The sequence below is a fragment of the Erigeron canadensis genome, chromosome 8 (assembly GCF_010389155.1).
Source record: "Erigeron canadensis isolate Cc75 chromosome 8, C_canadensis_v1, whole genome shotgun sequence".
Taxonomy (NCBI): Eukaryota; Viridiplantae; Streptophyta; class Magnoliopsida; order Asterales; family Asteraceae; genus Erigeron; species Erigeron canadensis.
The window spans coordinates 34,579,956-34,603,777 of NC_057768.1; the positions used below are offsets into that span (position 1 = coordinate 34,579,956).

Sequence of the window (23,822 nt, forward strand, 5' to 3'; positions counted from 1 at the left end):
TTCTTCGATTTGCTTAATACCCTGTCATGCACTTCGATGGTGTTAAATGACAATCCAAAACAAACTAAGAAATATTTTAGTCAAATTAATTAGCCTTTCATTTTCATCCAACCGAAAAACAGCTCCTATTTTTTTTTAATTTTTAATATACATACATGCATATAGGTGCGTGAAAATTGTGTGTGCATAAATGTTTTTCTTTAAACGGAAAATGTTTTATTAACGGTTTAGCAAGTTGCTAGAAAAGTGACAGTTGCTAATTAACTTAAAAGCGGATTAAATCGCCATTCTAGCCAAATTAATACAATTTTTACACCTTGTGTATGTGCTTGTGTGAAGGAATGCATGCATATATATATTAGTTATACATACGTGTATATATGTGTGTGTTTTGCTCGTATGTCATTGTATGTAGCGTTAAGTGTGTCGCAATGTAGATAACTAAGATCGAAAAGTTATAATATGCACAAACTATCATAACTATTATTGTATGTACCAACTTTGTAAAAATGTTTAAATTATGTAACTAATTATGACCAACCAATCAAAAACTTGCACGTGACATCTCATACGAAGTGCACATAAAAGAAACCATGTTACATAATTTGAACATTTATATTACATATATTTCGGTGCACTTATCCTTTGTATATATAATATATGAAGTATTTATGTATGTATGTAAATATGTATGAATGCATAAAAATATTGAATATTGATCATCAATCTGTAGCTTGTACCTAGCTTGTAGTAGAGGCTATCAAAATGTATTGAAATTGTTGATGATGGCAAAAAGATCATCAGGTTCTTGTCTTGGTACTCCTATATTATTCCACATCATCTCTTCGTTATTCTAAAACACAAACCATTTTTATTCAATATATATATATATATAGATTTTAGAAAGAATAAAATTTTAAATTCTATTTAATTTTATTTATGTGTCACAAAATATACCTGGGAAAGCATGCATGACATCTGGTCCTCTTGTAATAACATCAGTTGCTCCTGGTATATGTAGTAGTACACGTAATTAATATCTCCAAAGTATTAACTATCTAGGTATCATTTACAAAAACTATTTGAAAAAACCTATACTTAATTGATTTAAATTAAACAAAATCATTGTTTAAATAACTTAGTTAATATTACCAGCTGATCAGCTGTGAGCATGGGTGCATCAGAATGATCTACTCCAAACATTGGATTTACAGAAGCAAGCTTGGAAGAAAGAAACTAAAAATCTAGTAGTTAGTTAAATACGAGTAATTACTAATTATTAGTAGTTTATGAATAGATTAGCAATATATAACCAACACTTTAATAAATAAATAATAAAGGAAATAATCAAATGGTTAATTACCTGAATTTGATTTTGTAGAGAATGTACGTAGTTAATTACTTCATCCAACATAAGTGCCTTCCCCGTTATCTGCTAAACATTTATGTATAATAATCAATTGTTAATTAAGTTATACTAGTATCAAGAATACAGTAATCAATTTATAAAACTAATTACCTTGTCACACCCCGGAACTATGGCTTGCAAAGTCTTCATCTTTTCACTTATCTTTTCTCTTCTCACCTAAATCAAATCAAATTCATCAATAAATATGCATGTATAATGGCTTGCGTTATTATAAATTAGCTAGTGTGTTGTTCTATGGGTATATATATAAAATTGGAAAATTAAAAATGATCGAGTATATATGGCTAGTTTCAAGAAAATTAAGCAGTATGTAGCTAGTACCCTTTCAGCAAGACTATGGCTATCAGTTGCTTCACCTCTCCTTGCTCTAACGTGTATATATCCACTACTTTGATGCCCTTCTCTTTTAAAATCTCTCGTAGTTATCATCGAATTTTCTTGATTATCAATGATTTTCTTTTGCTTTCCCGACCGTCTTTTGCAACTCTTTTTTGCCATTTCCTATAGCATATATGCATGAAACCCGGCCCATAAGTAGGTTTCAAATTTAGTGGTCACACACAAATAAAAATAAAATAAAAATAGCATATATATATATAGGTTTTAGGTAAAATAAAACAAGTATTAATGTAAAACAAATAAAACAATAGGTTTTTCTATAGTGATAATCACCGTGCATCAAATAAATCATAGTACATCAATTGTTTCATGAATCTTCGTGCATCAATTTAACCATGATCTAAGGGTTAAGATCTTATCCTATTTGTTTTACTTTAATACTTGTTTTACAATACCCAACCCCTATATATATATATATGCCAAACCAGACATGTATTCATGAGCACTTACTTTGATAGAACCATTAGGGTCATGATGGAGTTGGTGGAACTCGCCGTAGCAACCACTGGTGGCGGTAGTGGTGTTCGAGAAAGAAAGACATTGTTCGAAAAGAGAAGGGTTGTGGAAGGGAAAATTAGCTTCCATTTAATTTGTGTTTTTTGTATCGAATTTAATAAAAGGGAGAAATTTGAAAAGAAAATGTTGGCGGATATGATGGCTAGCTATTTTGGAAGTGACAAGTATTTATAATGATGAAGGATGAAAAGGATATGGATGGGTGTAAAAACATTAATTAATGTGGATAGATCGTTTGAAGATATTATGGTATAAGATCATGCAAAACATTTTATGTTTAGGTTGCATCTTTGTTTCAACAGATTTAAATTAAGAGTTCTTGTTTTAGTATTTTGGAGGTCATGAGTTCAAATCCGGCGTAAATATATCCACTAATTTTGGGATAACTCATTACTAATTAACCACTTAACATTTGCTGTTAAAAGTACAGATAAAGTTTGGGTGGCTTAGAAATCTATTTTAAGTGACCCTTGTTTAACAGAAATCCTCATTGTAATTTGAATAGATTTTTTATATTTCATTATTTCCAGCATGCTTTTTCTCAAACAATCTTGAAGTTTTCAAATCTAAGATTTACTCCATATTGGGTAGTTCTTAGACTTCAAAATGTTTTCTTTTCAACAATTTGATATTGTTTTCGCTTCTCTTGAACCAAAATTAGTATTGTAAAAAACTAAAAACTATTGAACGTTTATATTGAATGTGTTATGGCAGGTTCTTGGGGTGAATGAAGAGACAAGCAGAGTAAACTTTTGTGATATCTGTATGTAATGAGGAAGTGCTTTCATCTATTCAGGATAGCTCCTGTCTACAAAATATGATCTTTAGTTTTACAAATTTTGGAATAATATTAAGCACTCATATATATTGGTCTTTTCGACTGATACTTTAAGCGAGTATTTAGGCATCTTCATGTGTAACGGGTCAAATTTACCCAAATTTACCCAATCTACCCAATTTGACCCGCTTATTTTGTTGCGGGTTTGAATTGCCAGGCGTAGTGAAAACACTAGCAACATTCAGATCTTGAAAACTGTCATAGAGAAGAACTTTGTACATATTTGAATCAAATTATTGTCGGTTTTGCGTCATTTCAATCTTCACTTCTACAATATCTCGAACTAAGAACCTGACCAAAAGTTGCTTTGCTAACACTAAGTACTGAACCCAATATAGCTAGGTCCTATCTTGACAAGCTTGATAATTTGGATTTTTCAGTTGAACATGTCAAGAAGATAGGCCGACTGAATATATATATAGGACTTCAACTTATATGCAGTTTCACTGAATCAATAGGCTTTTGACTTTGTGGTATCCATTATTCATTACAAAAAAAGAAGGGTAACCAACTCATACAGAAAACAAAAATAGTTTGCTACATATGTAAATGGTGTTTATATTTTCCATCTATAATGACGTAAATAATGGCTTGGACTAATAGTACTAGACATTGGAAAAAATGGAAGGAATTTTCTCTCTTTAAGAATCGTATACGAGAGTAGATTCCACACTGGACTAAATAATTTAACTACTTAGTATCACACTGCTGATAATGTTTTCATATCGAGAGTAGATTGTTCTTTGTGCCGTTTATGATACAAAATCGCCTTATTTCGTTGACAGTCGTCTGGTAATCTACTTTGCAGCAGTAGCAGGAGGAGTACCACCAGTAGTTGGCCTAATAAGAAAACGACAGGCAGGTAAGAAAGGAACTTCGGATTTACTTTAAAAAATGCTAGACAAAAAGAGTGAATAAGAAAGAAACTCACAGCCCAACAAAAACTTTGAAAGCATCATAGATACCCCATTGTACCCCTGTAAGAGTTCCAATCATAACGATACGAAGAGGAAGACCACGAGTAGCAAGACCCCACAAACCTAGCTTCTTGACAGCCTGCAGATCAAGTAAAGATACATTCAAGAATAATGGAGTTTTATAATGATCATTAGAGGTGAAAAAATGTATCCGAAATTTGGATTAGTACTAGTATATTTGTACTGGTTGAAGCATGTTCTGTTAAACTGAAACACCCTTAATCCAAACTGCTTATGATAATTCCAGATAATTGGAGTCAGATGAGATATGGTTACAAAATCATACTCAAAATAAACTTGAGGCAACTTCAACTCATTTGACCCGTCATCTTTATGGTTTGTTTCATTTTACCCATCCGACCCATATATGATCAAACATAATTCTAAATCCGTAAATCGACCCATTCATAAGTGATTGAAATGAAAGTGTCAAAACACTGATGATCACCCTTGCAGCCTACTCTTTAGGGGCATTAACTTGTAAATTAAGGGAAATAGATGATTAAATATACTTACATCTCCAACGGTAGCTCCCTGAGCATTGTTGAGGAAAGAGACTAAATTATCAGCCGGGTGAGAAACGACGGCACAGAATATACCAGCCACATAACCACCAGCAAAGCTCACTCCAAGCTGAAAATTTTTGCTACATTCTTCCTTCGGTGTAGGGATAGCATGCTTGTACATCATCTCAACGATTGTTTCAAAAGATGCAAACTTCATCATTGTATCTGAAAAGCAAAGTGTCTGTTGGTAAGTAAAAGTGCATTCAAATCATACAAATATTAACATAAATTTGTCAAACACAAGCATATTAAACAGAGGAACGATAACAAATGTATTGTCAATGTCTTCCCAAATTCAATAATTATAAACTTACATGGAATCTGTCGTCCCCATAGAGGAGTTAGCCCCTTGTATAGCCTGTGAGATAATGTACAAAAATAGAAAGAAAAAAAAATCAATCCTTTGAATAGGTAGGAACAGATACAGTTTACAAGACTTTAAAGTTTAGCAGATAAGTGGTCATACCCTGCAACACCTTCAGCCTTGATAATCTTTGGAAGGCCATCCGACAAACCCCTAGCAAATCCAGGTTGCGTTTGAACACGAACCTTAACTGCTTCAAAAGGGCAAAGGGCAATGTCTGCAATAATTTCAGCGGATGCAGAACCAGCAAGGTAAATCAATGTTTTATACTTGGTAGCGTACTCAGGACCAACGATATCAGAGTAGGTTTTCTTGAAATATTCGTAAAAACCATACTTGCTAGCACCTTGTACACTGTAACCGAGTAAAGTTGGCGCCCATCCCTTATAAAATCCTTTCAATCCCTGCTCTTTGAGCAATACCCCGAATCCGGATGAAATGGTCTTGTACTTTACAGGGTCAATCTGAAGAATTGAACATAACATGGTCAAGCCATAGATAAAAGACTAACATTAGATCATTTTTCAATACATGGCTAATCTTTCAAATTTCAAGTTCTTTAACATATAAGCTTAACACATTCTTTCAAATATTAGAGGCATGTAGTGTACTCTGCACCTAGTATAGCTTTTTATAAGCATTATGATATGCAGAAATCCAAAAATTAAAACAGTTCTATACATAGCAATTTAGCAAATGTGAAATACTAAGCTAATAGCACCTGAAGGCCCTATATATAGAAAGCAATCAACATAAATTTTAAGATTTACTAGTATATGTGGTAAATTCTAAAAGTCCCTATACAGTTGCAATTGTCACACAACTTCAAAGACAGCCTTATTTTCTAGCTAATGTCAATGAGTACAAAAATGCATTAAGAAGCTTAATAAGCTGATAACTCAAATCAAAACTTGATCCTTAAACTATACATACACATAAGAAATCAGACAAATAATATATAGAAAGATATAGATATAGATATTCATCCACCTGCATATTACATTTGACAACATCCAACGGAGTAACAGCCGTGTGAGTGGTCCCACAAGCCAAAGTACCACCAATAGTACACGCCGCATAATAAGCAGGCGAAAACATCTTAATCTTGCCAGGCTCACTTGGAGCTGCCACCACAAAGCCTCTTTTCTCAACAGGATCCATTTCTGAACTCAAAAATGACGTTGACTTAGATGAATTCCCCTTATTTGACACCAAATGATCATTACTAAATCCGGTTTTAAACTTAGAAGAATATAGATAGCTTGGAATCATAGATTCTTTTAAGCCCTCCATAAATTAAGTTAATTACAAATTAATGTTTTTCGAAATCTTTTTTTTTTTTTCCAAGATCAAGCTTAAAACATATACTTATGGTAACTTTTTTTGTATGTGGGGTTTGAATGTAATAAATTTTGTATAATAACGTATATATATATGTGTGTGTGTCTTTTGGAATTATTATTTTTTTTAACAGTAAAATGATGAGGAAAATGCAAAGAAACACGTAAATGCAGCCTTCCCCATTAGACTGGAATTGAACACTTGAAATTGAAAACTTGTAAGCATTTCGTCATGCATGATACATGACCAATAATTCAAAAGTTGGATACTTTCATTGACTTGACCTTTAATAATGTACTACTTTATTCATAATAATAGTCGTGAGAGATGATTCGCAAGAAAATAGTCGGGGCGTATATTTGACAAAGAGTTTATAATAACTTATATATTGGTTAAAAAGAAAAAGTTTATCACGAGGTCAATTGGTAATGTGGTCAACCGCTTAATTGGTAATATGTATGAATATTTTTGTTACGAATAACACAAGGTTTTTTGGGTTCTAAGCCAGTTATTCCATAAGTTCATAGCTATAACCGTTGTTGAATGAATCAGGCATATCTTTAAGCTAAAAATATCATTTTAATAGGTTAAAATAATGAAATTCGATCTTTACAAACGGAAATTTGAATTATTTTGAATTTGAATGGACGTTGAATTTTCTTACTTGTTTAACAAGCGTCGACATTGAAACTTGAAAGTGACCAAATTGATAACAAAAACCACTCGCTTTTAGATATGTGATTATTAAGATGAAATATTTCACAAAACATCAACAAAGGTTTCGTGGTGTAGTTGGTTATCACGTCAGTCTAACACACTGAAGGTCTCCGGTTCGAACCCGGGCGAAGCCATTTAACTTTTTTTCAATTCAATATCTTTTCATGGTATATATGGGCTCATTACCATCACAATTTGGGTTTCCAGTAAGCCCAAAATCAATTGACGGTTAAAAATATATTTGCCAAATACTAAAACAAGACGCCGTTGCCGGGGATCGAACCCGGGTCACCCGCGTGACAGGCGGGAATACTTACCACTATACTACAACGACTTGATGTCGAGAGTTTTGCATAATTTTTTCTTTTTAACAGACGTAAAATGGTTTTGTCAACCATAGCAAAAATTATCCCAAAATCTGCATAGTTTAAAAATCAATATTAATATTCACTTTCAAAAGAGGAATGTTAATTAAGTTTATATAGACATTTATCCATATTATAGTTTTTTAAAATTTGATTTAAAATACGTAGTGTGAAAATATTAAATGTAACATTGTAATTATAATTAGGCATTTTATATTTAATATGACAAAACCCGAGTAATAACGCGGGATGTAGATGGTCGTGACACTGTTTATGAGCCTCCTCCTTTAATAATATTATACAATTACTCCTGCATTATTACACGAATATTTACTTTTTGGTTATCGAAATAAATTTTAAAAATAACTTTATACAAACATTATGTTATGCAGCCTTAAGCTCTTAACAAATGTTCTGATGGCGTTATTGTCATAGACGGAGCCAAGATCTTTGGTTGACGAGGGTCGGGATAATAATTTTTGTCGTAAAATTCTTAACAACTAAACATATTCATAGCTACAACTTGACATATAAATTTAACAATATACTAAATGAAAACTTATAAATGAAAGGATTATATTAAAAATCTTTAAAAACTAAAAGGTTGTAAAATGAAATAAAAAATAAAAAACACATAACTCCATGTGGACATAAATTAATGGACTCACACCCACCATCTAGATTACCTCTTTCGTCTTCAGTCACCTTCCCCACATAAATATCTTTCAATTTTCATCATTTTTATTTTCAAACAGTACCGATTTTCACCATTTCCTTACGTATTGGAGGGGGTTAAATTATATAAAATTCGATAAATCTCTAAGACCAAACTATAGAAAATCAATCATATTTATGCCTATTCGGGGAGGCTTGGCAACCGCCAGCCCCCTGTTTCTGCCACTGGTTATTGTCATGTTGATCTCCTACAACTTTTGGAAATTGGCTCATAAAATATTTAACCACACTTAATTATGTATCCTTCACTGATTACCTCAGTGGTTGGATACCTGGACATTTGTCCGTGAGGTCTCAAGTTCGATACTCTTGGACGTGGGATTTACAGGCTTTAGGTTGCATGTGCCTTCGTGGAGCATTTACCGGGTGGGGCGAGCGGCGGGGGGGGGGGGGGGGGGTGGATCGGGTAGGTCCACGGTATCCAGTACGGATACCCGTGGTCCGGCCCTTGTTGTTCTAAAAATATATATATATTAGTTAACTTTTTATCTTTTAAGAGCATGGTATCCGCAAGTCACGGCGAATACCATTGATGAGGCATTTCATGTCGTGATTAGTGTATCAAAAGTCTAAGCTTTAGAGCCCTAACATACAATTATAAAGAGAGAATGATCGGAGACACAAAATTAATATGAGTGGAGAAAAAAACACGACATTAATTAATCGAGAATGTAGATGGAGATAATGGTATACAATAGTTATATGTGTAAGGGCAAATAAGTGAATTCGCATGTCCCAAATTTATAAAATTTGTAGTACCACCCTATAATCTTTAATAGGGAGTTAGATAGTTAAACATTTTTACTCTTATTCATAAATTGTTTCAAACTAGTTTCATACCTCTGGACGTTGCCCCGGGAGACATAACAATGCGTAAAATGTGCAACGTATTTAAGACCGATGATCGATACATAACGATAAACTTACATTACAAAAGTGTATCATGATGGTAAAAAGATCTTGTAAAAAAATATAACGTTTTTATTATAGCAGAAATAATACATTATATGTTATACTCATTCCTTTGTTTGTGATTAACTAGTCGTTGACTATGGGTATGTAGCAACCTTCAAATCAAGATGCTTAAATAATGAATTAAAAGAAAAAAACAACTGGACTCACGCTGAGCATGATTCATTGTAGCTAAGTCCTTCATACAATGTTACTTATATTACAAGTAGATATATATTCTATAAGTAATATACTTACATTTTATTTTAAAAAGTTACGTAGGAAAAACGCATTCAAAATTGTTATAAAACCTTAACTTTATAAGATAAAAATTAACATTGAAAATTTTAAAGAAAACATAATTCCTTTCTTTTACAATAAATAATGTTTTCAATTAGGAAAACTGAAGTAGTTTAGATATCAAAAAATCAAATATTATTTTCTAGGTTTTCTACATCTAAAAAAAAAGTAAGTAATGCTCAACATTGTTTTCCACGAGTTTTGAATCCCTATACCACTATGGTGTATGAAGAGGGTTAAGATGTAGGCACTCTTACCTTTAACTAATTAGAAAAACTGCTTATAGATCTATATAAGATTGGAAAAATAGACTTTTGGCCTTGCAAGACATGAGATAAAAAGTTCAACTTTCGTCTCTAGAGGTAAGAGTGTTAACTACTTGATCTAAAGATTCAAAGGGCTACTTAGGTAGACTACTTACAGGTCTATATAAGATTAAAAAACAAAAAAGACTTTCGGTCTTGCAAGACATGAGAATGAAAAGTTTGATTTTCGTCCCTACAGGTAAGAGTGTTAACCACTTCATCTATAGATTCAAAGGACATAAAGTAAAGAAACACAAAGGTTGGTGGCAAAAACCTAAAAGCTAAGTTGGTGTTAAAATTGGTAGCAAATGTTGGAAAAACAAAATTTTAGTGGCCAAAGTTAAAAAAAATAAAAAGTTTATTATGGGTATGTTTGGCAAAAGTAGCTGTAACCTGTAGCTGTAGTTTTTAGTTGTAGTTTTTAAGCAAAGCTGTTAGCTAGAGCTTTTACTTTTTAAAATTGTTTGGTATGGTAGCTGTAGCTGCAGCTTTAAGATGAACTTGTGTACTTTTAATGACAAAAAACTTTATCGAAAAGCTAAAGCTCCTGAAATGTTACTTCAAGAAGCGTTTCATTTTGGAGCTTTTTTTTTCAAATAAAAGCTAAAGCTAGTTGCATCCAAACAAAGCTTTTAACACAAGAGGAACTTTTTGTTCAAAATTAAAAGCTAAAGTTCTCCAAAAGCTCTTGAAAGACTCTTGCCAAACATAGCCTATAACTAACTCTACTTAAATGTTATACGAGTATATAATAATGTTTCTATGTACACTTATACCTTTAAACCCTTGGCTTTTTCCTGAAAACCATATATTTTTACCAAATAATTTAACCTCACATAAACAAATAGTAATAAAATTAACATCAAATAATTTTATCCAGTAAGTGATAAAGACACAGTGAATGTTCATAAATAATAAAAGCCCCATATCCACACATCCAAATTCACGAGGCCACAAAAGGAATAATAACTGTATACAAAATTTTGTCTCTCATTAAATACTCTTTTGATTTAGTGATATATCTTTAATTTTGAAGTTCAACTATATTTATAAATAAATATTACTCCATTATATAGTCCATTAGGGACAATGATGCAGTGTCAAAAATTGACAAATTTGTAAGTTTTGACAAGTTGGCTAGCCAATAAGAACGTGTCACGTGGCCTGTTGGTTTTTCTTGACAAAACAAAGGGAATAGTAAACCAATTCTTGCCAATAGTTGCCGAAATGCTAATGCTGGAAAAATAATTAGTTGCCGAATTTTAGAAAAGTGATTTTTTTTTTATTAAAAAAAGTAAATTACTTGGGCTCAGAAATTGGGGGTCGGGAATTCGGAAGTTGAAGAGGTCATAGCTGCAAACTCGAAGGTTTACAACGCCAAGATAGGCTCCGGATCATCCGAGTCCCATTTTTATGAAAATTTTGTATCATCATCACTCATTTAACGTAACACCGGCAACCTACTTGTTCAACGATATCATCACCGACATAAATACTACTTTTCCGGCCACATATTGCTTTAATAAAACCAAAGACGACAACACTACCACGGAAAAAATTCCGCCAAAGCTACTTCTAAGTTAACACTGTCAAGCTAATCATAAACATGCAAATAACGGCGATATTAAAGATAAATGTACATATAATCATAAGCAGCAGTAGTTAACCGGAAAACCCAAAAACAACTCGCGGGAAAACCAGAGCAACCAGAAACCCAAATAAGGGGTCACCGGAAAACTGAATCAACATAACCAGAAACTCCAAAAGGGGTTCTGACAACATGCAACAACGGCAACCAAAAAGCCCCAAAAAGGGGTCACCGGAAAACATGTAGCAACAATAACAAGAACCAGGAGCCCCAAAAAATGTGTCACCGAAAAAGCAGCTACAGCGAAACAGAAAACCCCAAAAGGGGGTCACTGTAAAAGTGAACAACCATGGTCGGCGACGAAAAGAAACCCCAAAAAAAGGGTTCAGATCTCGCGCAGAATAAGGGTGTATTACGTTAGGAGTATCGGCTAGTCATTTCCCGCAATACAAGCTAAGAAAACGATAGTATTCATCTCAAAATCGAAAACCTCCAAATTAAAAATTAGGTTTCTGGTCAAAGACAAGATTGACACTACAAAAATAAAATAAAATAAAATAAAAAATGGTCTCATAGCACGCTCTCAACGTTCACACACAACGACCTACTTTGGCCGATATATATATATAACTGATGCAAAGTGTCGATGTTTGTCGATGGATAAGGTACAATGAAGCCAAGGAACTGATGCTTGTCAATGGAAGGAGCCGATACAAAGTGCCGACTGCACCCTTGCTCCTTACTTAGCTGACTTCTTAGCTCAAGAAACTTGTAACATCCCAAACTTTTTATTTAACAGTTGACTTGAGTCATTAAGTCAACATTACGTGTCCGTTAAGCCTGTAAATGATTTAATGACTATATGTGTTTAATGTGTTATATGTGTCCGGCTTTAGTGCTTTAATGATTAATGTGCTAAAGTGCTTAAGATATGTTTTATATGCCTTTTGATGTGCTTAAAGTGTTTAATGTGTTGTAAGTATTCCCAATAGGTGTTTTGAGCTAAATATGAGTCATAAGGAAGCCTAAGGACTAGTTTTGACATAGATGGAAACTAAAAAACGGGATTAGGGTCTTGGAGCAGGTCATTAGCTTCTAATTACTCATATTATCCTTTTCTCTTTGAGCCCTAACCATTCCCCATTGCCATAATCAATTCCTTGTTTGATTTCATCTTCGTTTGGTTGATTCGAGAGTGTTTTGATCAAGTTTTTACATTCTCTTTATAATCTCCAGGTATCCCAGGTATAATAACATTGATTTCATGTCCTTTCAATCCCTTGATTCGATTCATAACTGATCTAGGTCTTTAGAGAGTTGATTGGAGTCAAAACCGTGAGTTTTAATCGATTACCTAAAACGATTGTTGTTGTGTTGCAAATCAATTGGATGTTAAGGATTGTTTTCATGACATCATTAGAGTCTTAAAATGATGAATTTTGAGGGTTAAAAGTCGTTCATAAGGTTTGTTGATGCACGTTGATGTGACAACAGCAACTTAGATTTAATATGTTGTTTAGATTGAGACATTATGTAAATTTATGTCGTATCTATATATGTAATTGATAGATTATGGACTTTATGTTTTGGTAATGATCGATTACATGTTTTGGAGTTGTATATATATATGTGTTATGTATGATGTTTGTTGTGTGATATACAAGTACAAACATAATATGTGTTAGGATTCCTTAAGATGAAACACTTAGGAATATAACCAAGTATTACATCTAACGAAAATAAGGTATATCTTCGTTAGAGGCAAACGAAGATAAACTTCGTTTGGTACAAACGAAGATTAACTTCGTTAGATGGGCTGGCAGCTAAGTTCGTAAGAACAAAGCCCAGCAAGCCCAGTTCGACCTGAAACATATATATACGAACGAATACCCTAAAATATATATACGTTCGACATACAAGTACTCCAGACACCTAAGTTCGTTCTATAGCTTATAGAAACGAAGATAGCACAATACGGCTGATTATTTACTTGATAATTAGCGATATACCAGTTTACTAATCAAACTAGTTATCTCGTGAGGATTCCGCACTCACGACATAATCATAGACGATCTCGAGAGCGATCTATAGCTATCGAGGGACTCACAAATTATCATGATAAACACACACGAAGATAATGAGAACAGGATATAAACACAAAAATACTATCATTAATCAACCCTAAAGACGATCATAGATGGATTCCGCACATCTATGATTGTTAGATCTCGTGTTAATCGATCCGGGAATGTGCTGAAACACGTTTTCACAAGGTTTGGGGTCGTTTGGGGTGTGTTTGGTTAAGTTTTGGAGGTTAAACAATGAGGTTTGTGCAGAATCGGGGCTAGCTGCGGCGCAGCTACTAAGCTGCGGCGCAACTGGAAAACAGTGACACATAACTGCGACTCAATAGTGACGGAATTTTCAAATGGCCATAACTTTTGAACCGTAACTCCGTTTTTAACAAATAAGCTATCCACGGAATTTTAAGAGAGTCTACTTTCTAATGGTTATGTTTTTAAAAGATGATTGTGATGTCAAGTTTCCAGAAAGGTTAATTTAGTGATTGAATGTCGAGTTTCGTCGAGTTATGTAAGCTTTAAAGTATTAATCGAATGTCCGATGCATCAAGCCTTGTCATGGGTCATGTTTATAGATACTTAGGCTTGATTCATGAACAAAAGTAAGTAGGTACTTGTTTAGCTTATTATATCGTTTAATGCTTATAGGTAGTCGGGAATACTTGCAAAGCTCGATAACTTACGTTATCATTTTGTACGCTTCTAAGAGGTAAGATACACTACTTTGACATGCTAGGGGTTCAACAAAAGATGGTTTTCTTATAATAACTTCCATTTGATATCTTGATCGTTTACGGGTAATCGAGATACACGGGAGGTTATATGGGCTATGCAAATGATCAATGAGGCCTAAAATGCAGTCCCAATGATATGTGATGTTGTCTTATGAAATGAAATGCAATGTCTTATGATGAATTGATTTATGACACTTGTTGATGAGTATTGAAATGTGCATGTTTGTATGGCTTGTTCATCTAATTCACTAGACTCTTTAAGTTGCCATGTCACGTGCACATTTAAGGGCCCAAACGTAAAGATGTATATATGTGATGATTGTTTAGGTTGTGTAAACACCTAAACTATATGTGATGTGAAATCGAGCTCGTAAATTTAACGTGAAAGCGTTAAGCTTAACCCGTACTTGCCCTAGCCCCGGTTAAGTGCGTTGATGTGTGGTTGCTCGGGTGGCTCCTTGCAACGAGGTATAACGTGAAGAGTAATACGGGAGGTCTTACCAGCCCCATTGTCATTGAACATACGGATTACTCCTGGAATTGGCTTGCCATTCCTTAACGACATTGATGGACAGCCGTAAGGTGTGTTCATCTAATCGGGTGTGACTTCAGTTACACTTAAATGATGTTATGATGTGTTATGTGATGATGTTAAAGATGTTTAGGCACAATTAGGGTGACCTATTTTGTATGAAAGATGATGAATGAGATTATATGTGATGATATGTAATGATATGTATTCTAATGTCGCAAAACGATCTTTATAATGTTTTAATTGGACAAATGTTTTCTAAACCTTGTGTATTCTTACTTAGCTAATTCGTTAGCTAACACTTGTTTCTTGAAATGTGTTGTTCCCTCAGGTTTAGCAAGTTAAAGATCGTTGATGAATAAAAGAGAGGCATGGGTAGATAGCTTATGAAGATGACTCTAGTTTACCCATAGTTGCTACTCCTTTTAGACATTGAATTATGTTTTGCAATTTTCAGATTTGTAATGCCTTGTGATCGGTTGCTTTATGTTGGGCAATCGATGGGTTTCCATTAGACATATTCTATGATATGATGAGTAACACTTTTTGAATGAATAAACCAAACTGAAATTTCTGGTTTGGACTATAAAACCTTTTTCCGCTTTCTTTAACGCCGTTAGGCGAAAATTTTTGGAAATCCATATTTTTAAATGTTGGGTGTTACAAAACTACTCTCATTACTTTATTAAAATCCATCCAATACTTCAAACACAAGTAACTTTTATCAACCGCATGTACACAGCATCAATAATGCTGGAGCAATTGCGAAACCCCTCAGTTTAGATGATTATGCTCTTTGGTTGTTTCCCTCTTCGTGACTACTTATGGTCTCGGGTTATTTTTGGTGATGTGTTTTCCTGTTGTTGTTTGTTTCTTATGACTCGTTTGACGTAATTGGAACAACATTTTCATCCTTTTTGTAGTCTCCACATTTAAATTTATAAGGAGGCTTTAGTTTTATGTTAATATTTGTGTTACTATAATTGCTTTTGCTTGTCTTTCCTGTACTTTGATCATTGTAGTTGTATTTTTCGACAACTTGCGTCTTGCTAGTGCCTTTGTTAATAATATCTTTGTCGTTCCAAAATTAAAAAAGGTATGGGCAATTTATATCAAATACAACTACGGATATTATGATTGGTTGATAAGTAAGTGATTGCTTATCATGTTGTTTATTGGGAGAGATATTGCATTTACCACAAATTCATATGTTATTATATACAAATTTTACAATAGACTATATAAGTAGTGATGCATAGTTATGAAACAAGTAGTAATTATAGGATAGGGATTCTATAAAGTTGGTTTCAAGTTTACCAATAAAGTTGAAGACATTTTGACCATTTGATTAAAATCAATTGTTAAAATCAATGTTTTAAAAACCGGTATTTTAGTTATACCAGCGTGGAAAAAATTTCCGGTATTACCGGTATTATCGGAAATACCGGCCGGTACGACTATTTTTAATTTATTATATTTTTTGTGTAAAAATCTTACAAAACTTATTACAATTTAACAAAAATAGTCAAAATGCAATTATAATTTACTCAAAAATAATACCAAATATGTATTTCATAACAAAATATAGGTTTTAAAGTTCACAAGTAACAAAAAATAACATTAAAGTATCATAAAAATAATTTTTTTTAAAAATCAAAATTTATTTTTTGAAAATACCGGAATTACCGGTACGGTAATACCGGAAAATACCGGGAATACCGGAAATACCGGCCGGTATTGAATAGTGAAAATACCGGACTTAAAATACCGGCGTGATCTCCGGTATCGATAATACCGATAATACCGACCGGTATTTATCGGTATTTAAAACATTGGTTAAAATTCAAAAATCATCAACTTTACTAATAAAGTTGGAGATAACTTTAAAAGATCTCTATCCATAATTATAACACATTTGTTTCTAGTAATATATGTTTCAAGACAAATACTCCCTATATTTGTCACAAATTTGTGTACTTCGCCTTTTTGTTTTGTTATGTTTCAAACTATTTGTCTATTTCCAAGTTTCACTAGTCAAAAATCATTTTAAATTGTAAATATAAAATATTATTGGTAAATATAATTATTTCGTTTTTCTTCTTACTGTTAACTCAATTTTAGACCGGTTAAGGAAAAGGAAACTCGTCAATCGTCAGCTTGGTTATTCTTGCCTACTGTCGGACAATTTGGAAAATACGTAACGATTGTATTTTCTCAAACAAAACTCCATCTATCTGATTCGCAATAAAAGAAATTAAAGGATTAAGCTTCCTATGGCTTAGAAATTGAGCCTAGAGAACGGAGATAGATTGGCAAGATGGAATAGTTTCAATGTGTAATGTTGTCTTCCGAATTTTTTCATCTAATTGTTATTATGTACCTTGTTTTGGTGCTAGCTACTCGCTAGTTTTCTTTCCTTGTGATAATGAAAATATGATGATATTAATGTTCAAAAATTTTTTTGTCATGTGAATATGTGATATTAAAAGATAGGAACTTAATACTTTGTATCAATCTACAAACTTTCTAGATTTTGGCTTCTAAAGCTTCACTTCTGAATTCTGATCAAGGCCACCTACTGAAACATTAACCTGAACGTTAAAGACCAAAGGAAGACGATAAAAACTTATAATTAATCTGGTGACAGGGTTCAGAATAAATGTTACTTGTTAGATATCCGAAATCCAAAGACCTTCAATAAACAACAATAACTTTATACTTATTACCCAAAATTACTTTTATTTTTATTTTGCAATAAAGGTCTCTATTTTATTAAGATAACTCTCTACAATAAAAGATAAAATAATAAATAAAAAAATAATATATTATTGATTAACTAATTAATACTCTTAAATGAAAACAATACTATCATAAAACTTAGAAATAAGTAAACTAATTGAGAAATAATAAACCATATTATAGATATCATAAATTATATCGATAATGTAAGCTATGATAATACATATTACATACTTCGTAGTAATAGTTTGCTAGTTATAACTCCAAGGGTGTAGTTGTTTCCTACAAAAATGAGAGTTACAAACTTACAATTGGTTTGTCAAGCGGTGGTGACCACTCACCCTTCTTTGTCTTCACGAGATCCTTGGCTTTTGCTTCTTCTTTTCTTCCTTTTTCTCCTTCATAACTATATTCTCACCACACAATGTCATTTATATATATATATATATATATATATATATATATATATATATATATAAAAATGTGATATTTATTTATATATTCGATATCTAACTTAGAACTTAGAAGACATACTAGAAATAAACACCCGCGCGTTGCCGCGGAGCTTTTATAATAACGTCGTGGACAATGATTCATTAAGCTTAAACACATTGCCGCAGATTATATTACACACCTTGCGGCAAGACTCAAGTAAATTATCTTTTCAGATGACAATGTTTTGGTACAAATTTGATAAAGTCACCAACAAACATTTATTTGACATTGTAATAATAAAGCATTTTATTGATAGGCTAAAATGTAAAAGATAAAAACTTTAGGGGGTTAAATGGTAAAGACGTAAAAATTGATAGGCTAAACTGTAAAAGGAAAAAACTTTGGGGGTTAAAAAGTAAAGAGAAAACTTTAGGGAGTTAAAATGTAAAGTAGTAAAAGGTGATGGGCTTAAATTTGGGGGTTAAAAATTAAAGAGAAAACTTTAGGGAGTTAAAATGTGAAGTAGTAAAAGGTGATGGACTTAAATGTAAAAGGTAAAATCTTTAGGGGTTTAATAGGTAAAGAGTTCAAAGTTGCATGTATGTATAGTTGTACCATGTGCATAGAAACTTATAAAAAACCAGTTAGATTTTTAGTATATATATAATTTTGACAAGTTTTCTTACGATGTTTTTAAGTGAGATAGATAGATATGAATACATGTCAACATTTTAATAAAGTGATCAAAAATGTCTAAATTTTGTTTAATTATATTATAAATGGGTATGCTTAGATTCTAGAAAATCAATTAATAAAACCATTAAATTGTTACACCTTAAACCATCCACAAAATTAATTGTACAGATATGATACTATGTGCATGTTAAATTTACTATAGATCTTGTTATTCTTTTCTTTTAATTGGTTTAATAAAAGACGTTTCTTATCTTTCTTCAAGATAAAGCACAATTCTCCTGCTCTCAATCGATTTAGTTTCTTAACAGTTTAGTTTTTGTTTCGATATATTGTGTTGATAGAACTCTTTGGATACTAATCTATTCGACTCTTTCCCCTTAATCGGTGATTATCATTAAGCTTCAAAGTAGTTTCTTTTCACACTGCAAATTACATTAACATAATGGTTTAGCTACATCTACATCCTCCCAGTAAAACAGGTCTTTATATACTCTTGAAATTATTTATCAGAAAGCAACGAGGTTTTATCCTCTCCAAGGCTTTTAAGGCAGAGCGGATTAATAGCTAACACCTCTAATTTGTTTGCGCCCATGCCGATTTCAAATTTTGGGTACGTTTTAAAGGGTTTGTTCTCTTATGTGTAGATGGATATAGTGTTGCTAAGGCTCCCTCGCCACATTTACTATTCGAACCCTTTACCCCGTAAGAGGAAAGTGAAAAATTCCCTAAGATTCTTTTTATGATGACCTAGCTATATTTTTCAAATCCTCTTGATTATCCAAATAATTTATCGTCTTTCTATTTAATACGGAGTATATAGTTTTTTTTTATTATTATGTGACATTTATCTTTATACATGTTTTGAATTTTAATAAATTAGCAAGGGAGATGGCTAAGTGTATTATTAAATACCGGGCTCAAGCTTGCCGATATCTTCGATTGTTTTAAACAACATTTGTATTATCTATTTTCACTAGATTTTAGACCCGTGTCCAACACTGGACACGGGATTTACGATATTAACAATATTAGATCTTCATACATTTAAGTCATAAAAGATTACAATTTAAAAAAACCACGGTTTTAAGTGTTATATTTTGCAAGTTGTAGTACAATAATCATAGGTTCCTCACTGTCATTATTAGCCTAGACATATTGATGAAATTGTTTGTCGTAGTCATTTCACAAGGCACATGCTATATATAATAATTTCTCCATTATAATATATTTTGAAACAGATGTACTCATAATGTGATATTATTAGGGAAAATAATTAAGAATTAAAATATAAACATATTTGTGATCCCGAACTTGACATTCAAGTATATGTATTTAATCATGATGCGCGTTCATAACACGCATATGTTTATTTTCAATCACTTGTTCTATGATAATATGATAACAATTAGGATTGTTTTTATATTCTTTGATAACAATTAGGACTCTTCTAATATTTATTAATAAGTCATTAGGTTTTCAAATAATTTTTTGTAGAAATATTTCATATGTTAATTTTTTTTTTATTTAATTAAATGATTGTAAATTTTAAAAAATTCTCTCAAGTTGATGGCTAAAAATAAATATAAATTAAGTATTCATGGCTAAAAATTGTAAAATATTGATGAAAAACAAAAAAGTGTAAATTAATGAGACTTTTTCTACAAATTAATATAAATATTAATATTAATATAATTATATATTTACATAATGATTATTAGGATTTTTAATTTGTAGTTTATCTAAATGATAACATCATCAAATCGAACGATGTGATTGGTTAATTAGTCATTAGTTCAACTGTCTTATAGTATATATTAAGATTAAGATTGGTCTTCTCATATGTACAATAGTTTATCAGTACTCAACAAACATCAAATAATAACCACCAAATACTTTACAAGATTTCAAGAATCATGGTATAAAGTTTAAAGGATTAATCCATCCATCACTTTTTTATTCGACTTTCAGTATACATGTGGTATAAAGAGAAATTGAGCACATTCTTAATCTTTCAGATTCCATATTTACCTTTTGATCCTTGATAATGTTTAAGCAAAAGACCTCGCAAAACTCTTTCAGCCATTTGTATAAAGAAAAGTAAGCTTTTGATTATGTAAAGAAAAGCTTATGATTGTATAAAGAGAAGTTTATGCTTGTAGATAGGCCAGCAAATTTAAATTCACCACATAAATTGTATATTTGTCGAACGTCAAAAAAAAATATATGTAACGGGTTTTTTCTTTTCCAAATATCGTAAATGTATTTCAGGTAATCCACCGGTTAAGGAACCATACAATGTCATTTTACATCTAAACTTCAAAATCATATGGTAGCGAATTATCGATTGACAATCAAAGACATAACTTCTTGAAAAACCATTCATATAGCCAACATTGTTCACAAAAGTGGCCACCAGCACAAGCTACAATATATAATCCCACCATCTATATTTTCATTGGCTTTCATTGAACATTGTTATACCTCTTGACAATTACTAACACATCTTGTTGTCTTAAAAACACAGTCTCAGCAGATTATAAAAAAAAAATGTAGACACGCATAATTGGGAGTGATAATACTTCTAGACCTAGTGGAGATTTTCAATGTTTCTAGTATCACAGTTTGTAGCGATATGTGCAAACTATGAGTGATTAAGCAGGTAAATTTTTTATGAAATTAAATAAACGAATTTCAAGTTTATAAACCTAATGATGTGAGTATTCTTCGCAATAATTCTAATAACAAATATTAAAATCATAGTTAAAAAATCATAATATAATAATAGTATTGATCTCTAAACCAATTGATTTGAAAATTCTTGATAATAATATGATAACTGAGATACATTAATATGAATACTAATAAAAATAATAATAACAATGTTATTACCCTAAGGTAACGATGAATCGTAAATAAAGCTGATTACCTACAATCATCACAAAAAGCCATTAAATTAGCCTGAAATCGGACGATCGTCATCTACCTATATCTCTACTTTCAAATATTATATATTAAACAAAAGTTATAAATAATAGTTTATTTATAAATTAAATACAAGATTTATTTGATGACATATGGTGCTAAAGTATTAAGGAAGATCAAACAAATAAAATATCTAGATAGGGGTGAAAAAAGAAAAGTAATGAAAAGATTGGTGTTTAGTTGTGATCATTCGGTCTTCATTCTATTTTTTTTTTTCCAAATCCATACCCATATGCATTTCATCATCATCATCTTCCATTTTCTATATGTACAACCCATAAAACCATAATCTTAAGGATATGAAAACACATCAACAACATGAGAAAAGTAGTGATGTTCAAGTAATCTCGATCCCATAACAATTCAAATAACAGAGATAAAGGACGACATCCTTTACTTAGAGTATAGTGATATTATTGTAAAAATTTGGTGGAATATCGATCATGATTACAACAAAAAGTGAATTTCACAAATAAAAATTGTATTGATCACATTAATATTAATAACAATGAATAAGCATTATTGGGTGGCCATGATTCATGTAGTCCACAATTAATAATTTATTAGGAATTTTTAGTATATTTTAATCAAAAACACATGAGTTAAGTAGCTAATAAAATTTAATCTTTAAACTCATAGATAACACAACTATCCATTGATAATAATCTTAATAACAATAATATTTTAATCTGTCATAATATATTTAACAACAATAATCATAATATCATTGTTATAATAATAATAGTATTCTAATAATAATTATTATTATTATAATAAAAAATAATACTACTACTACTACTACTACTACTACTACTAATAATAATAATAATAATAATAATAATAATAATAATAATAGATGGTAAAGAAACATAAATCTATTTATTTCTTTTTTAGAATAGCAATTGATGAATAATTAATATCATAAGCATTTAAGTAATGTGGTTTTCTAAATTTAAAACAAAAGTCATTGTGGTTCAATTGACAAATGTGATGGCTTATATACATGCTTAAGTGGACACTCCACATCATCAGATAAGTTGCCTACGTGGCTGATGACTTGTCACTTGAATCATTCTGGTGATGCCACGTAAAAAAAAGCTGATGTGGTGGGCTAGCACCACATGAGCGCTTTCTGATAGCCTTTTATATATAGAGAGAGAGAGAGATTTATAAGATTCTTTTATGATAACCTTCATTTTTTACGATTTACTTCATTTTATATACACCGAAGAGTAGGAAATTTGTGGAAAAAATTTAGCTTTCAATATTTGGCAAAACTAGCTCTAGCTTGAGGGCGAGGTTGAGGCTAGGGGTGTTGATGGGTCAGTATATTTGGGTTTCAGGTTATTTGAGTCGGGTTATTCGGGTTTTAAAAAATTATAAATCAACCCGTAACCCAAACCAAATAAGCTTTAGGTTATATGAGTTTGAGTTGTTCGGGTTCGGGTTTTTTTGGGTTGGGTTTTGGGTGACCCAAATAAACGTGATTGATGAACTTACGTGCAAATTAAAAAGATTTGTTAGTTATGCAACATTGCAACAATGTAATTTCAATTTCAAAAACTTAAATAATATTGATATTTATTTAGATTAACAAACTTTTATATCCAAAATGGTTGAAATACATATAATTTTGTGTTTTTTGAATTCTTGAATGAAAAGATAGTTGTTTTATCATTAATATTCAAGAATATATACTTTAAACAAATTTGATGTGCTATATATTAGTATATATAAAAGAAACAAACATCTTATTCAGGTTATTTGGGTTGACCCAAATTATTGAATTTTCACCCGTAATCCAAACCGATTAAGCTTTGGGTTATTCAGGTTAACCCAAATATTGACCCGTAATCCGAATAACCCAACCCATTTCACCCAAACCCATTCAGGTTAGGTCGGGTTATTTGGGTTTGGTTATTTTCAACACCCCTCGTTGAGGCTGGGGCTAATATGGGAGCCAGAGTTAGGGGCTAAAGCTAGAGAGCGAGACTGTAAATCTCAAGTTTTTGTTAATATAATATGTTTGGTAAACAAACTGTAAGTTATAGCTAAAAAATGTATAATTACATTAAAGGACATAAAATTTTACTCTCTCTGTCACACTAGATGTGTCACATTGTGAATACTCAAAATCTTTATTTTTTAAGTTTTGACCTTAAATATATAATTTTGTGTGTTATTTAATACTTGATGAAAATTATATCAAATCTCTCTATATAATTAAGAGAG

At 31.6% G+C, this 23,822-nt stretch overlaps 1 protein-coding gene, 1 long non-coding RNA gene and 2 other non-coding genes across 5 annotated transcripts; 1 reads left to right on the forward strand and 3 right to left on the reverse strand.

Moving 5' to 3' along the window:
- Positions 1 to 812: 812 nt before the first annotated feature.
- On the reverse strand, positions 813 to 1,221 carry LOC122610021. Its single transcript, XR_006325441.1, has 3 exons — positions 1,153 to 1,221; positions 958 to 1,008; positions 813 to 853 (listed from the first exon to the last, which is right to left on the reverse strand). It is a non-coding gene; the product is annotated as an uncharacterized LOC122610021 (long non-coding RNA).
- Positions 1,222 to 3,649: 2,428 nt separating this feature from the next.
- LOC122579775 (mitochondrial phosphate carrier protein 3, mitochondrial-like) lies at positions 3,650 to 6,509 on the reverse strand. 2 transcript variants are annotated; one of them, XM_043752007.1, is made up of 7 exons: positions 6,080 to 6,509; positions 5,436 to 5,553; positions 5,192 to 5,306; positions 5,040 to 5,083; positions 4,676 to 4,890; positions 4,114 to 4,238; positions 3,650 to 4,022 (listed from the first exon to the last, which is right to left on the reverse strand). In XM_043752007.1, the coding sequence occupies exons 1-7, from the start codon at positions 6,380 to 6,382 to the stop codon at positions 3,980 to 3,982; spliced, it is 963 nt and encodes a 320-aa protein (XP_043607942.1). In that variant the 5' UTR covers positions 6,383 to 6,509; the 3' UTR covers positions 3,650 to 3,979. The 2 variants fall into 2 exon arrangements, with proteins under 2 accessions (XP_043607942.1, XP_043607941.1); XM_043752006.1 differs by having other exon boundaries at positions 5,192 to 5,553.
- Positions 6,510 to 7,207: 698 nt separating this feature from the next.
- TRNAV-AAC lies at positions 7,208 to 7,281 on the forward strand. Its single transcript has one exon. It is a non-coding gene; the product is annotated as a tRNA-Val (tRNA).
- A 128-nt stretch (positions 7,282 to 7,409) lies between these two features.
- Positions 7,410 to 7,481, reverse strand: TRNAD-GUC. Its single transcript has one exon. It is a non-coding gene; the product is annotated as a tRNA-Asp (tRNA).
- Positions 7,482 to 23,822: the final 16,341 nt, after the last annotated feature.